This window comes from Falco cherrug, chromosome 2 (genome assembly GCF_023634085.1).
Source record: "Falco cherrug isolate bFalChe1 chromosome 2, bFalChe1.pri, whole genome shotgun sequence".
NCBI classification, from domain to species: Eukaryota; Metazoa; Chordata; class Aves; order Falconiformes; family Falconidae; genus Falco; species Falco cherrug.
Window position 1 is genome coordinate 75,011,720 of NC_073698.1, and position 16,724 is coordinate 75,028,443.

The 16,724-nt window shown below is 47.3% G+C and overlaps 1 protein-coding gene across 4 annotated transcripts in view; it reads left to right on the top strand.

The window, feature by feature from the left end:
* The window catches only part of EVA1C (eva-1 homolog C), a 40,609-nt gene extending 32,435 nt beyond the window's left edge, over positions 1 to 8,174 (top strand). For all 4 annotated transcript variants that reach the window (XM_055702487.1, XM_055702486.1, XM_027804387.2 and 1 more), the window contains 4 exons: positions 348 to 491; positions 5,412 to 5,483; positions 6,262 to 6,351; positions 7,642 to 8,174. In XM_055702487.1, coding sequence (XP_055558462.1) covers positions 348 to 491; positions 5,412 to 5,483; positions 6,262 to 6,351; positions 7,642 to 8,033 — 698 coding nt within the window. In that variant the 3' untranslated portion in view covers positions 8,034 to 8,174. The remainder of the gene's footprint in view (positions 1 to 347; positions 492 to 5,411; positions 5,484 to 6,261; positions 6,352 to 7,641) is intronic.
* The last annotated feature ends 8,550 nt before the right edge of the window (positions 8,175 to 16,724 follow it).

Consider the following 16,724-nt stretch of genomic DNA (forward strand, 5'->3'; position numbering starts at 1 on the left):
ATCTTGAGATGGAATAAATGGACAGCTATTTGGACGTGCTTTTTTTTTTTCCAAGTGATCCTGAAGGGAACATAGAGGTCTTATACTGGGCACCTGTTCAGAGCTTGACATGAATTTTAACTGCAACCTTAGTGTGCACCTGAAAGAGCACGAGGTAGCTTGCTGCAAGTTCATATTTTCATTGCAGCTGACTTCCTTGCATTGACAAGTCTCGATATTTAATTCTGAAATCCTGCTTAGGCAAATATAATTGAAATCAATAGCAAATTTGTATCTCTAGTCATGCATATAGCAGCTATCATTTCTGATAACACCGGTGTTGTTTATTTATTGTATTTTTCTTTCAGACTGTTTGTCTTACACGGCGCTAGAAGTTTTATCAAAAAGGTGTTATGGGAAACAGAGATGCAAGATCATTGTCACTAGCCAGGATTTTGGAAGTCCGTGCCTACCTGGAGTGACAAAATACCTTAACGTCAGCTATGCATGTGGTAAGACCAAATGCACGATCGCTTTAAAGACCTCATTCTGCTTGTACAGAAAAACAATGCCAAATGGTGCACACATGGGGAGATACACACATGCATGAACACAGAGGCTTCCTAAATCTCCCCGTCCTTTTAACATAGGAATACAAGAACAACCAGAATATGTGAACAATCCCATGGGCAGAGCTGCACCTAATGTTAACTCAGGCATTAAGGTTGGTTTTTTTCTATAAAATGCAATTGACAATACAATTTCAAGTATGTGGTTTAGTATTTTGAGAAATACTGTCATAATAGGAATCTGTTCTACAGAATTCACCTGCAGCAGAGCTAGGAAAAATAACCTGGCATTGCCTGCCATCAGTGCAGGTAAAGCAGTCCAGCATAATTGAAGCACTGTGTACAAGCCCAGTCCTGAAATCTGATTCACATGAGCATACCTACAGCCTTCGGCCTTACAGAAGGATTTCCTTCCTCATGGGCAAAGTCTCACTAAAAGTAAAGGTCTGTGGTTATACATCCTTTGCAGGACTGAAGCCTACTTCAGCCCGTTCCTCAGACAAGAGGGAAGAGTTTTCCATATTCTTTACCATAGACTAATACATTTACATCAGGGGAAAGCAGAATTCCCTACAATTCTTTTTCTCAAAAGCAAAGGTCACGGGGCAGTAAAGTGGAATATCAATGAAGGTGAGAGAAAAGTGGTTGCAGGACTTCAGCGTAGTGCCTTATTGTGGTATTGCACATTTTTAGGAATGGCTGTGCATTTCTTAAGCCTTGAACAGATTTCCTCATGCTCTGCTTGCTGCTGCTGACTAGCTGTGGGGTGGAAGTATGAGGGTCAGGGGTGATCGTCTCTCACACGTCTCTGCTTCAACCAGAGGATGCGTAAAAGCTTTTTCACCAAGTTACCGCTCTGCTTACTGTGCACTGCTTGGAAAGCTGCCAGCCCTGCTCCTTTCTGGCTCTTTCTGCTCTGCAGGGAGTCACAGCAGTAGCTCCATGGGGACATACCACAGAGTCCTTTCGCTGCATCTCTAGTGAGTAGTGGTCAAAGGGCACAGGTTATCTGAGACGTGCTTTTGCGAACAGCAGTGTAGGATTGATTACCAGATCACCGTGTACCTGAAGATCAGAGGAAAATGAGCCCCGGCTGCTTCCTTGCTGGCATGAGAGATTTTCTTTTCCAGTGTTCCCGTGAGTTAGTTGTCAGGTGGGAGGCATTGCAGTAATTCAGCTTTATGTTGTTGAAGAGAGCTGGAGCTCTGCCTTTGCACTATGTTATATTATTGTGGAGTTGCCTTCATGCTGTAGTAACTTCATGAATGAGTTAATGGAATTCTCTTTAATTAGAGTAAGGATAATTACAACAGATTGTACTTTATTGCGCATCTATGTACTAGAAAACCAGCATAAGTTTGTTTACAGTGAGGTTTTGCATTGTGTTACTTACTGAAGTCATTTTGCAAAAACACGTGGGTAATAAATAGTGTTCTTGTGTGCTGCTGGCACATTTTGAAGACTGTTTTCTTCTGCCAGATCCCACCAAGCTGTGCAATCTGAAGCATTAGCCAATGATTTGCAGGTCCAATTATTTTACAATCATCTAGTGAACATGGGAAGAATTTGAGCATATTCCAAAACAATATTTTACATTCTTTCCCCTCACTAGAAGATCCCTGCTAACCTGATGCTTCCCAAGATAGGTAAACAGACCTCCCCCTGAAATGACAGGAGCATGACAGAGCAGACCACTTTCTCTGAGGACTGTGCCATACTTGAAAGTATTTGCATCGTGGTCAGGAATGTGAAAAAAATCATAGTCCCCACCTCAGTGGTCAGCAACCATTTAGGGCTAGTGTGTCTGGCTGCATTTTTATTTTTGCAGTTGATTCCTGCTAGTAAAAAACTTAAGCAGGAGCCTGGGGGTGCTGGTTTCTTGTGGTCTCAGTGCCCCCGATTACCTGCTCCGCATCATCTCGTGTCTGCACAAGGTGACACCTCCTGGCTGTCACGGAGGCTGGACTTCAGGAACCTCTCTCAGGAAACACAGCTCCTGATCCCCTTCATTGTATCTGCACTCCCTGGATGCCATTCAGAGGCTGTCTGTGGGCTGCCTTGGGCAACTTGTGGTAGGTGACTGACTCCCACCCTACTTGACAAAGCAGTGCTGGCACAAGTTGTGGTATAGATGTGACTATCTTGATAAAAAATGCTCATGCTAGTACCAGTTATGCTGTTCATCGACCTGATGCAGGCTATCCTGGCTAAAGTCCTTGTGTTTGAAATGGAGTCATAATGAAAACTAATGATGCAAGCAGTCAGGAGCTTTTTTTTTGTCCATGACATTTTGAATTAAGCATCCTCCTACAACAGGTATTTGAATAGCATGTTAAACAGCTGTTCAAACCCTATGGGAAGCCATGGGGAAAGGATTCAGTCCTGTAGCAAGCAAAGCTCTGGGAAGTCCCCCCTGAGAGGGGAGCAGGAGCAACATCAGCACAAGTGAAGGAACCCTGACCTGGGCACCAGGCCATGTGACAGGAGCTTCAGGTCATGCAAAGGTGCAAGGGACAGTGCGTCCTCCCAGGATGTTGTTCATAACACATGCACATTGTTCATACCAGCCAGGCCTGCAAATTCAGAGTGCAGCCTGAGAACAAACCAACCTGCTCACTGTCTGCCTCATGCACCAGCAAAAATATTTTGCTGCTGGCAAACTGTTAAGAATTACAATGAGGTGCAAGCCAAAATAGAAATGAGCTCATTGTCCCCTATCTCTCTTGGCCTTCTATTGCAAACAGAAGTTAAAAGTCCCCAAAAAATTCCTTCATCAGGAAAGGAAACAGCTATGACTTTGAGCCCACACATAAAGAAAAGTTCTGCTCAGAAAGAAGTGTTATTATTAATTATTTTTCAGATGAAAACTATGCTAAGCTGCAAACCTCATTCTCCTCTGTTCCGTTTAACTTTCCTGAGCACTATTTATTGGCATATGTTTCTGTGTGGGATAGAGGTGAGCTTCATACTTGAAATTTCTTCCTTTTTTTCCCTGCTTCACATCAGTCTGAAAATCAGTCAATCTGCCTTCACATAGTACAGGGAACAGGTGCCAAGATCTGGGTATCTGAAGGGCTCATTCATCTAACACAGAATATGTGAACTCTCAATGTCTGCATGATGCATCTGCTTTTAGCTCTTTTAATTATTTTAAGAAGGGTGGGAAAATTTATCAAGGGAAAAAAATTAATGAAATGTGAAGGATGCAACCCACTCCCACCCAGTGCATCTCTTCCTAGTCTGTGCACCTTCCTTCTTGGTGACCATTTATCTCAGAGGCTTTGCAGAGGATATCACGCAAGACTTTAAATGTTTCTCCGAGACTTACAGTGAATTACACTCATCCAAACCCAGTATCTAGATGCAGTTTAGCATCTGACTGTAGCCCAGTTAATCCTGTATGTATAGGCCAATATTGTCTCCTATCCACTGGTTGGCACACCCCTTGTGGGGTGGAAAACAAGGGGTCGGAAAACAAGGGGCAGGTCCCCATACTGTTTGCAGCTGCACTGATGTTCCTGGAGCTCCGTACAGGCTGGTGTGTGACTCCAGTCACAGGTCCAGAGCTGCCCTTACTAGTCCCTAGCAAGAAATTGCAGTATTGCCTGTCTCCTTTGGTGTTTCACTGTTCTTTAGGTGAAAATCACTGGGTCTCTGCCTGTGTGTCCCATCCCTCAGGCTTGCTCTTCCTGCCACAGTTGCCCTTATCTCCCTTCCCTGCTCACCCCACCTTCACAGAATCATAGAATATCTCAAATTGGAAAAAATCCATAAGGATCTTGAGTCAACTCCCTGCTCTTTGCAGGACTACTTAAAATTACACCATGTGACTAAGAGCATTGTCCAGATGCTCCTTGAACTCTTGACAAGCTTCATGCCATGACTACTTCCCTGGGGAGCCCATTCCAGTGACCGACCACCCTCTCAGTGGAGAACCTTTCCCTAAGGTCCAAGCTGAACTTCCCCTGATGCAGCTTCATTGCATTTCCTCGCGTCCTGTTGTTGGTCACCAGAGAGAGGAGATCAGCACCTTCCCTTCTGCTGCCCTCCTTGAGGAAGTTGGAGGCTGTGATGAGGTCACCCCTCAGCCTTTTCTTTTCCAAGTTGAACAAACCGGATGACCTCAGTCACTCCTCGTAAGTCTTGACCTTGAGACCTTTCACCATCTTGGTTGCTCTCCTCTGGACACTAATAAACTTTAATGAAAAACGTAGATATGTAGTCCTTCAAGTTGCTACAGAGACTCAGAATAAGTGGTGTTGAATAGGAATAAACAAATCGCTTTCGGTCTTCTTCCCAGTTACTTTCTTTCCTTTCCCACCTCCTTTTCCTCCCTCCCAGTGCTACCCTGTGAGCAGCGTGCTCTTTGCCACTGTCCTATGCCACAGCATCCTGGTGCTGTGCTTCGCGGTGCGCCAGGTCTGTGGGTGGTGGTGGCAGGAGGAGGGCATATAACCGGGCACAGCCTCTCCTGAGGCATTTGCCAGCCATCAGGGTTAGAGTATAACTCAGTTCCTAAAAGTCAAGGCGACACAGCAGGCAGCGGCCGCAGCCCCGGCCGGGGCTGGTACAGCGAGGATAAGCACCATGCACCACCTCTGCAGTCGTTCCCGGCCTTTGGGCGCGATGGAGCATCTCCGGGCCGCCGAGGAGGCTCAGGCTGGCTGCAGTGTCGGGGCTGGGCTTGCACTCTGGCAGGGCTGGCGCCTGCCCGCGCTGACTCTGGACACAGCCACCCCCTCCGATCCCTTTGATGCCACCGTCAGAAACCCAGTTAATAAACTCAGAGTTAGCAGTGGGATTGGTGACTAACCGAGGGTCTGGTTCCTAAAACTAACAGTATATTTTCTTTCATCTTTTCAGTTCCTAAATTTATCCTCACGGCTGTCAACCCCGTGGTCACTGATAGCAAGTCTTCCGTCAAACAGAATGATGGTACGTGCCATCAAAAACCATACAGTTTGCTGCTGTCTTTTGATTGAAATAGGACGTTTTCCCACTGCAGAGCTCGGTCTGAGGGAGGTGGGATGAGGTAACGGAAACCGTGCTGAAACAGCTGCCCTTCCCCCCAGAGGGCAGCGTGATGGGCTGGGAGCAGGACAGGACTGGTGCAAGCACTGTCCTGCTGTCACAGCAACGCTACGAAACAAGTGGCCTGCCCGGACCTGCCCGTAACCAGCATGTTGTCTATTAACTTTGAACTGTCGGAAAAGTAAAAGTGAAATTGCGGTTGTTTCAGGGCGGAGTCTAACTGTCAGGAGTTACACCAACACGTGCTCTTCTTAAAGGCAACAAAATTAATGATGTGGCTAGTGCATATTTGCTGTGATCAATAACGGGAGTGTACTGCAGTGACTGGGCTGGGGAGTCCTTTTGAGAGCTGTGAAGTTTAACGAAGTAAAACTGTTTCAGAAACCTCAATGGGAGTAGACAATGGGTTTCATTGATTAAAAGAATAGATTATTTTAAATTAATTTTCCATTTTCTAGATATTCCGTATTTTCAATACTTCGTTATTTATACTTTATTTCAATATTTATTTTATATGTCAACCGTCTTTTGGGCTAATGTTCTGCAAGGCTCCTATGACACAGTGCTGGCCTGCCTCTGTTTCAGGTGGCCTTGTTAGTTTAAAAGTTATTGGGTAAATATCAGTTTAGTAGCTTCATCATCTATGATATGATTGAATTTGCTTTACCTTCTCGTGTCACAGGTGTCGACCTTGATCCAAAGGAATCAAGACTTCCAAAGAAAGATGGAATTATTGTTAGCAACTCCTTGGCTACATTTGCATACATTAGAGGTAGGAAAATGAGGCTGAGATTGTTTGGTTCATTAGATCATGGCATTTTGGGAAAAGGGAAGATCACCTCAGAAGGTCACAACTGGTAATCCCCTGTTTATAGTAACGATATTATTACAACAAAATTGCAGTCCTGTGGATGGGGCAATCGCAGCATAATTGCTATTTATAGAATATTTTCCATCTTGAAGGATCCAAACTCGTTTAGTGACTGCAGCTAAGATATTTGTTAATGAATATTTTCAATGGGGACTGTTGGTTGCTCAGTGTTTTTGAAAACCTGGTCCTGATCTAGGAGCAGCGCTAGAGACATCCGTTTTTGGAAATGTTGGTTTGCATACATACAAGGATCATCGAGGAGCAGCAAAACAAACAAGCAGCCCAAAGCCAGCCATCTCTGGTGTGGGACGTGGCAAGTCTTGTGACTTAGCAGCACTAAGGCAGACTTTGTTCAGGCAAATTAATCTGTGATACCAGATCTCTTAACAGCACAGAAGAAGTCATGAATTTTGGAAGTGAGCAAATGCTGGTGCTGAGAAGCAATTCTGGAGCTAAGATTGCTGCTTTTCTAGAAAATGCCAAGAACCACCCAGCTGTTGAGCATCATCTCACAGCCTTTGCAAGGAGCACGAAGGGTGGCCACAGCCTGCTGGCACAGCGAGACAGTCTGTCCTTGCCAGCAGTACCTGGCTGCCCCCAGCAGCTCTCCCCAAACCCCCTGACCCCACCACCCTTGAGACCTCCTAGCAGCACCTCAAACAGCCAGGGCTGGATTTTACAGCCCATTGAGAAAGGCTGTTTCCACATCTGTCTCACTTGTTGCTATACTGAGAAGTGATCTTGGACTGTGTCAAGGAAGAAAAATGCTCCCTGCCCAGCCTGACCCGGAGATGCTGCCATGGCTCTGTGGAGCCCAGAGTTGCTCTTCCCATGCCCCCTCTTCATAAGGGTAAGGCCTGTTTTGGCAGGGTGGCTGGAAAATAAAAACCCAGGGGTATGCCTCTGGCATCTGGTTGAGAATGCTAGTAAGATGCTAATAACGAGATGCTATTAAGAGGCTGGGGTTTTTGCACTGTAATTTGAAGAGGCAGAGATGGCAGTGTTCAGACTGCAAGTGCAAGGTGGTTTTGGTGAGTGACAGAAAAAGCCTCTCCTCACCCCCAGTCTCCCGAAGCTCACCCCACCATTATGGCTCCACAATGCAGGGCACTTCAAAATGGAAGTGGACTTTTTTTGTACCTAGGTTTTGGCAGTTTGTGAAGTGTTTAAGTACTGGCTTTCTGATTTCAGATCACCTTGAAAGAGCTGCTCTCCTGTTTGTGTCCAGCGTTTGTGTGGGGTTAATCTTCACACTGTGTGCTTTGGTGATCCGTGTGTCGTGCTCAAGTGACTTCCAGAAATTGCACAAAAAGAAGGATCAGTTAGTGCAAGAAAGTGATGGAGTGTACGAGAACAGTGAAAATGAGGAGGAGGAGGAGGAGGATTCCTCTGATTCGGACATCAGGGATGAGATAGTGGGACTTTACAGACCTTCTTACTCAGGTTATAATTCAACAGAAGCTGCGGAACTGGCTGAAAGGATAGAGCGCAGGGAGCAGATCATGCAAGAAATTTGGATGAACAGTGGTTTGGATATGACACCTCCTAGAAATATGAATACATTTTATATTAATGAACAATAAACGGCTTATTTTGGATGACACCCTAGCCCTTTTTTAAAAAAAAAGAAATGTACCTTCTGTGAAGGAACATTTGTATCAGTGCATATAATTATTTGTAAAGTAAGAAGAAATCTATACAATAAAAGGAGAGTTTAAAACCCTTGACTGTCTAGAAATTGTTCTGTGAAAAAACACTTCTACAGACCTTCATAGTTTTTAAGTTATGATATGTTATGGATTACTTTTCACTGTAATTTGGGATCGGCAGGTTAAGGAATATTTAAAAAGGAGAAAAATATTTAAGCAGCATAACACGGAGAAATACCTTCTGCATTAGGATATGACACTTGTGACCAGTTAGTTGCAGCTCATAAGTTACATAAGAACATGCTCTATTGATGAGAAATACAAGTATTATTAATAGCATGAGCAGGACGAAGCATAATTAAACACAGGGCTTGAAGCTTTTCTGCTGTTGCCTTAACCCAGCCTTTCCCTAATAAATCCTGTTCCTCTGGTAACAGCAATCCTGATTACAAGGGAGTTAAGTTCTGCTCGCTTGAGTCCAGTTGATGCACTTAGAAGAGAGACATGAAAGAAGGGTCTCTTTTGGGCTGAGAGGTCTGGAAACCAATCTGCGAAGAAGTGCCTGGTATTTCAGTGAAAATTTTCCTGGCTTGAGAATTAGTCTCCTTTGTAGCATTCTTCTTGATTCTAACACAGCAGCACCTGAAGTCAGGCACCCTTGGTGTAGGGAGATTTCCCAATACCTCTCCAAGTATACCCCTTCTTTTTGAAAGCACGTAGCCACCAGGTAAGGCTAGCCCTAGGAGGAAATGCGCTGCTGAGGAATGGACATAAGGGCAAAAATCAGTCTGCATTCAAGACTTTCAGCCCTGTTGTTAAGGAAAAGGTCACCATTCAACCATCAGAAGATACCTGCCCAAGATGTAACTCTGCTGCTAGCTGGCAAATCTGTGAAGCACAAGCTTGAAAATGGCTGTTTTCATAAAAGACTCCTGAAGTTGACACATACTAAGAAAACTTCCTAAGTAAGTGAAGTGCTGTGTTAATTTCTCTGATAGAGCCAGAACTTGATAGAAGGTTATATTCTCGGGATTTTTTTGGAAGCTTACAATCTTCACTTGAAAATTATTCAGACTAGTCTGATTTGGTTTCTGTTGCACAGAAAATTAAATGAGAAATGTATCTAAGCTGAAAAAGCAACCTTCCTGTCTTTAAATAAATGTCTCCGATACTTTAGCTGTGGTCCGTAGGGAATTCACTGAACAAAGGCAGGAAAAATGTCACTTCCTATTGGTAATACTCTTCATGAGTTCGTTGTGCTTTCCCGCTCAGACGCTGCGTGCCTAGGTATCGTGATGTAGTATGAAACACTTGGAAAGAAAAAAAGTGACATGACTTGTCATTTCCTACAGTTACAGTCAAATTAAGCATGGGAAAACTTTAAAGGGAGGAAGGGGGCTTGCTCAAATGACGAAAGTGCAATCCCGTGCTCAACTGGAAAAATCTTAGCAGCAGTTAGCATCCGATCAGCGGAAGGAAGAGGGGCTGAGGAGATGGCCGAAGACCTGAGGTCACCCATGGCATGGGGAAACTGCATGAAACACTTGGCACAGCCCAGGAGCCTGGCTGCACACCCACGGGGACTCGACTCTTCCTTTTTCCATTAGAAAGTCATCATAACCTGTGCCACTGCACGATATTGATGGATAGGTTTTGGTCTGGAAAAACCCCGTGCCTTTGTCCTGAGGCTGGAGGAAGGCAGGTTTTCCTTCTGCTGGCCCTGCGGGTAGGTGTGGGACAGCTCTGGTCAGGGGCCGGCTCCTTCCTCCTGACTCACGGGGGCAGGTGCCACCCATTTCCCGGACAGAAAGAAAGGGGGATTGATCTACATCCCAACAATTCCCCCTGCTGACAGCCCGTACCAGTACGAAAACGGATTCTCTTCCTGTTGGTGACCCTCAGAAGAGGCCGTGCGTCAATTGCAGAGTGGGCTGGGCTCCAACACACAGAGAGCAGGGCTGAGGGCAGGGGCTCGGGGCGGGGGGCTGCCCCTTCCCCCGCACAGGGCCCTGATCCAGCTGCCTCCCCAAAACACTAACCCCCGTGAAACTCCCTCTGAAGAGCCTGGGGTCCACAATTCAGCTGATCTCCAGCTGATCTATTTTTGGAAGTTACCTGTCTGGCAGTTTATCCTCACTAAAATCTCTTGTGTTTGCTTTCCTCAACCTGTGAGCCTCCACGGCGTTTTAGTCCTGAAGCTGACACCGTAACAAAACCTGGGAGTGAGTCTTTCCACCAGACTTACACTTTGCTCAAGCTTAAGTAAAAGTAGCATGTCCTAGGGGTGGCCACAGTATCACAGAAAGGTTGAGGACATCTGGTCCAAACCCCTGCTCACCACCTACAGCAGGTTGCCCATGGCCATGTCCCAGCGGCTTTTGAGTATCTCTGGGGATGGAGGCTCCACAGCCTCCCTGGGCAGCCTGTGCCGGTGCTTGGTCAACCTCACAGTGAAAAAGTGTGTCCTGATGTTCAGAGGGAATCAACCTCCCGCGTTTCACTTTGTGCCCATTGCCTCTGGTCCTGCCACTGGGCACCACAGGTCCTTTCCCTCTTGTTTTGTTCATCCATGCACGTCTTCCATCCGATAGCCCAGCTTTGGGGTTCCCAGCTGAAAACAGGGGTGTTTATTCCTGGTGATGAAGCAACGGAAGTGGCAGCAGACCAGCGGAAACCAGTCTGTAACTTAAGGGGTTAGTCCCTTCATTGGAGTAAAACTGCAAGATGGTCTACTTTTCCCAACTCCTAGTTCTCTCATCTACTTTTGCAAATTTGGAGGAAAAAAATCCTTTGTATTCAAGTGAAGATTAGCAATTTGTTTTTCCATTACCTTTGCATAGCTGCCTGTAAATGACTTAACAGATCTGATTCCCTCCTGGTTTTCCTCCCTGCTTGCCACCACAGGCTGTAGGCAGGCAGTAAAAGATTTCCATGGGTGCCAGAGAAGAGCCTGCTTCCCAATATGGAGCATTTCGCAGCCTCTGGGAATATGTTTTGAGAAAAAAAAAAAAGTGCTTAATAGTGTGCGCCTGTTTAAATGTATCGTCAAACATGGTGACAAAGCCTGATCGTGCACCCCAGCATGAGGAGTTACTCGGCAGGATGGGGAAAGCAGCTTTTGCTCCAGACCAGGAGGTTGAGCTTCACTCAGGAAGTGTTCCCTTGACTGAGTTGTTTAAAGTCTGAGTTTGCATTGCTATTTTATTCTTTTTCACAAACTTTCCCAGTCTAATTGGGGAAAGCTATCAATTAGCAGTTCACCTTGTTCACAGGTGTTCACTGTTCACAGGTCTGAAAGTTAGAGTGAAAACAGACAAGTTAAAACCTGAGAAACGGACACCGAATTATTTTGATCTTTCTGAAATAACACCCTCTGCGGAAAAAGCATCCAGCATAGAAACCAGAAAAGTAATGTGGAACATACTTACCTGACCCAAGCCCACACAGAGCACGATTTTATGGGAAAAGACTGTGTCCATTAAAGAGAAACAGCGGCTACACCGAGCCCAGCTCGTGCCAGTGGCAGTTCCTGCTTTACTGGAACAGGAGCAATGGTAAGAAGCAATTGGATTTGGCTGATTATTAGTGGGATGCGTGCACTGGAAAAACAAGAAGCAGCAATGCTGCAGCTGGTACCTACTTCATTTCCAGGCTAATGGCAGAAACATCATTGAGGAGGCTGCCCCAGGGCAGCAGCAGCAGGCGGGGAGGGTGTTCAGGGCTGGCAGCAGGAGGGAGTTTCAGCAGTAAAATCCCTGCGACCGCCCAGAAGAGCAGCATAAGAGGAAAACATTACAAAGGGGAGCTTGCAAGTTGTTTGGCCGTAACTATTAGGTTCATGCTACGTTCACAGCTAGGGGAGTGACGTGCATTTGGAAATTACATGACCTAGCATTAACACCTAAACTTGCTGCAAGGCAACATGCAGTCCTGGTGTGGCTGGTTTAACTCCTGCCTTTAAAATAACCCAGAGTTTACCTCCAGGAACCCCTGGGTGAGGTTGCAGGAAGCAGTAAATAAATCCTTCCGAAACTGGTACCTTTATCGGCAGCCACTCAGGTGTGGCAGCTGACGCTTGTGCAACGTTGTGGCCAAAAATCCCCGGCGCCACCCCAGCCCTTTTTCGGGAGGCACCTGTGGTGGGTGGGCAGCGAGGGGGTGCCCGGGGCAGCAGGGGAGGAGGGTGCAGGCAGGGCTGGGGTGGGGGCAGAGCCTGCGGCAACCTGGGAAGGCAAAACTGTAGGTGTGCAAGCAAGGAGCAAAGGAGCGAAACCAGGTGTGGAAGCCATCCAGTTGGCTTCACCTGCACGCTGGGAAGCCTGAGGGATAAATGACCACAAAGGGCCTTTTTTGCAAGGGGCGTGGCTGAGCGACGGAGCATTCAGGCACAGGCCAAGGCAGGGGATTTCACGTAGCCTGTGATGTTGTCTGTGGTGGGTTCTCTTGGCCTCCCAAAGCCCACTCAGACCCCGGGAAGCAAATGGGGGTCACTCTCCAGTGAGTTTTGGAGCGAACCCTGCAAAGCAGCAGCGAGGCGGCAGAGCTGTTGTCCTCAGAGGAGACGCGGATCTGAGTGCCAGAGCACCAGATTCCTGCAGCATGAAAGCAGCACAGCCAACAGCATTCCTCTGCCAAGGAGCAGGCCCCGCCACGTGTGCAGCCTGCAGAGCCCCACGCCAGCACCTCGTATGCCCAGGGCTGCCCAGCGCGGTTTCAGTGGTGCTGGGGGTGCTCCTGCTCTGCTGCCAGGCATCACTTTTAGAAGAGAAAACGGGGCTCCTGCCAGCCCCCAAACATGTCTGCCGTAACAGACACCCCCCTGCTCTCAGGGTGGCAGCCCCACAGTGGTCACCCTTGGCCAGGCACCCTGAGATGCCGCTGGCAAACCAAGTCCTCCAAGGATTGCTTTCAGCATTAGGGGACTGACTTGTTTTCTTATGTTCTCATTTCTGGAGGGAAAAAACCCAGCCCAGCCTCAACATGTAGTCAGCCCAGAACTGTAGCAAAAAACTCCTTTTTCAGCACTGTAGGAAATGGCAGACTTGCAGCTTCTCATGGAGAAAGCTGCAAATCCCAGCTTGATGTTACAAGCAGCTCTGGTGACATCCCAGTTACAGCCTGGGTGGGAACATGCCCTCAGATGCACAGGGCACCTCAGTAATACGTGTCCAGCGGCAGTGGGCAGGGTACATTAGTGACTATCCATTAATAAACCCTGTTGCAGAGTAATTACAGCTGTAGAGGTTCACTGGAGTGCTAGCCACTGGGCAAGCTCTGACCCAGCCCTATACAACTCCCCACGCTCTTTAAGACCCTTGCATTTCTCTAAGACCGTGCATTTTTAAGACCCAAGGACATGACGGTAGTGCCCAGTCACTCTTCTGCTGGCATAGCAAGAGCTTGAAAGCATCAGGCAGAGTTCACACCTTCTTCATGCAGTAAACCAGACAGGAGATAAAAATCCATCAGAAACCTTGGCAGGTCCAGTCACAATGGAGGAGTTTTTCTTTTGAAAATATCAGGACCCTGAGCAACATGATCTAGTTTTGAGGCTGGATCCAGGTTAGATCGAAGCCCCATTCCAAGTGCACGGTAGGACCAGCACCCCTCCGGAGATCTCCCACCCTGCATTGTTTTACAGGCCTGTGACCAGGTCTCCCCACACCTGGAAGCCAGCCTTTGAAGCTGCAACAATGCCACTCTCCACCCTTTTGGTTGCATTACAGCTCCAAGCACCCTGCCCATCTGCTGAAAGAATTTAAAACCAGGTTTCCAAAAAAATCCCTCATCAGGACGGAGGTGAAATGTCCTTTTCTGAATGAGGCTGCAAGACATTTCTGAGGGAGGGAGATGCAGGAAAAAAACAGAGCTGCAAACTCATAACTGACCGCTGCGCTGGGGACCATTATGGGTTGAACCCTTAAATAGCAGGGGCTGTCGCTTGGGTGAGAGCGAAGCAGAGGTGGTATGAAATATCACACCACTTCTGCAGCGGTGCCTGCAGACCCGTACATGATAACGTGAGTGACAGCTCTATGTTGATTCTCAGGGCAAACAAGTCCCCACACACCAATTTTTAACCGCAACATCGTAAGTACTTGGTTGTATTACTCAGCCTTTGCTGAGAGCTGTTCTCACAAACACAACCCTTGGAATAAAACAATAATTACCTTTTCTTTTCCCTTGAGGAAGTGCCAGATTTCCTATTTTTGCTATAAACTTCCTCATTCTCAACACAACCCTGCTGTAGCTGCTGTACAGCCCGTACTCACCACAGCGTGGCTTGGGGACACGCACAGCCCCCCACGCGGGCAGGCGGGTGGGTTTGGGTGAAGCACAGGTGCACAGTTGGGGCTGGGTGACAAGGTGGGGGCAGCCCACGGGTGCCTCGGGCCACCACCACCCTGTCACCCCGTGCACAGAGATGGCAGCTGAGGATGGGAACAGCCGGAGGAAAGGTGCCAGCTCGTGCTCTTGGTGGTGTCTCCCGGCTCGCACACTGACGACAGCCAGGCGGGCAGATGCAATTTGTTGCACCTTCCTCCAACACCAGCGTGCAAGAGCGCACAGGCTCAGGAGGTCACTGGCAGCTGGGAAATCCTCACGTCTGCTGGCAGGGAGACCTTGCTGTCAGCGGTGGCGGGTGTCCTCCTCTTTCTGGCCCCATCATGCCAGACCTTGGCAGGCTCCCGTGGTTGTCAGTGCTGAGCAGGAACAAGAGCTGCACCCTGGTGAGATGTCAGAGCTGCCAAAAGCGGTGGCTCCAGCTCTCTCCACATACTGGACCCCCACCTTGGGCATGGAGTTGGGGACCGGGTCACCCCACTGCAATGGCAGCCCACCACAGCCACCCTATCCCACAGCCACAGACAGCGGCCCCCTCCTGCCATTCAGAAAACCCGCAACAGAGCACAAGGGTCTGTGGGCAGAGGAGGGGGGAACAGAGAGGGAAAATAACCAAGAAACATCACCAGAGTGTTTTAAAACATGTTGTGTATACTGGGCTCACCCTGCTCTAAGACCTTCCAGTACAAGAGCCAAGTTCCACTTCCCCGGTGGCTTTTGCCTGTGACCCTCACGTGGTAAAATGATATAGGACAATATATCAGAATGCAGATATCAGACACCACCACCCCCGGCAGGCATGGGGCAAGCCTGGAGCGGTGGCAGCGTGCCGGGGCAGAGCAGTGGCCTGAGGGACAGCACCTGCCCTGCAGCTCAGGAGCCAGCCGACCTCTGGGGCGGGGGAAGCAACACAGGAGCCACGTCCACACAGAGCAAAACGCCCATGCCTTGCCTCCTCCCACGCTCCTGTTCAAGGAAACCTCAATAGCACATTAAGGACTGTAACAGCATTAGCAACCCTCACCAACACATAATGCAGATTTCCATTAATCAAGATAGTGATATGGTCACAAAACAAACATTTTAGCAATGTTCCGCTGTGTGTATCCTTTGATAGAGAATGAATTTTCCCCCTGGAATGGCAAGTCTGCTATCAAACTTCCAGAAATAAAACAGTTTAGAAGAAAGATAAAATGCTTTTGCAAATTTGCAAACCTACGTGTGGTATTCCTATCTTACAATTCTCACATTCTTTAGATATTTAAATATCTATAGGCTTTGCTTTGTTCCTGTATTCTTTCATCTTTTTCCAGTAGCTTCATTCAATTTCAGCCAAATAAATGAATCCAGCAGATCTACAGATGCTGTCATGAGAACTCAGAAGAGCATTGATCCTACAGACAGTTTTCTCAGCGAAAGAACACAGGGCCAATTACAGCAGAGAGCAGCAGTCAAAGGTTTTTTCTGTGTTCCTTCCTACACCTGCTTTTCCCTCATTTTTAGAGAGGAAACGACAATGTTACAAGCACCGTAATCAAAGGGCCTGTTCAAACTCTCCCCGCCTCAGAATCCTCCGTATAATGGTAATTTAAAACTTTCTTTTTCACTGAGACAATAACTCTCAACAAGTCCTGGAAAGATAGTAGAACTTGTGCTCCTATGACTTGTCCTCCTCCTCCTACGCCAGTTGCAGAAAGAGCTCTGCTGGGAAGGCACTAGCAAAGCGTCAGGGTTTTGTCATGGAAAACCAGTTACCTGCGGCCGTGGATATGCAGCAGGGTTTAACGAGCGAGATCAAGGGAGTATAAATACGTCACTGCTTATGCTATTTTCAGTTTGCCTCCTCTGCTATTGAACTTTCCTGGTATCAAGAAAATTAAATGAAATGGCCAAAAGCCAATGATGATTTCAGTTATTTACAGGACCGGGAGCCCACAGAATAAACTCCTCAGAATAAAACTAATCTAAGATGAAAGCTCTGTTTGTAAGAGGATTCAGTTGGATATTTTCAAGCGTTCATTATAACTGATCCAAAACATCTGGGAAGCATCCTGCAAAGGCTGATGCAGTTATGACTAACTAACTAAAAAAAGCTACTTTCAAACATTAAGGAGCAGGCAAATAAGTACTCCTGCTACAAGATTGTTCCAGGGTGCATAAATGCTGATAAACAAGCACCGCGAGGTAAGGTCACATTGCAACCCCCAATCCTGCAGTGGATCTCCACCTCAGGTAGCTTATGAGCAAGTCCATCTGTCAGGAATCTCGCTCCCAGGTTGG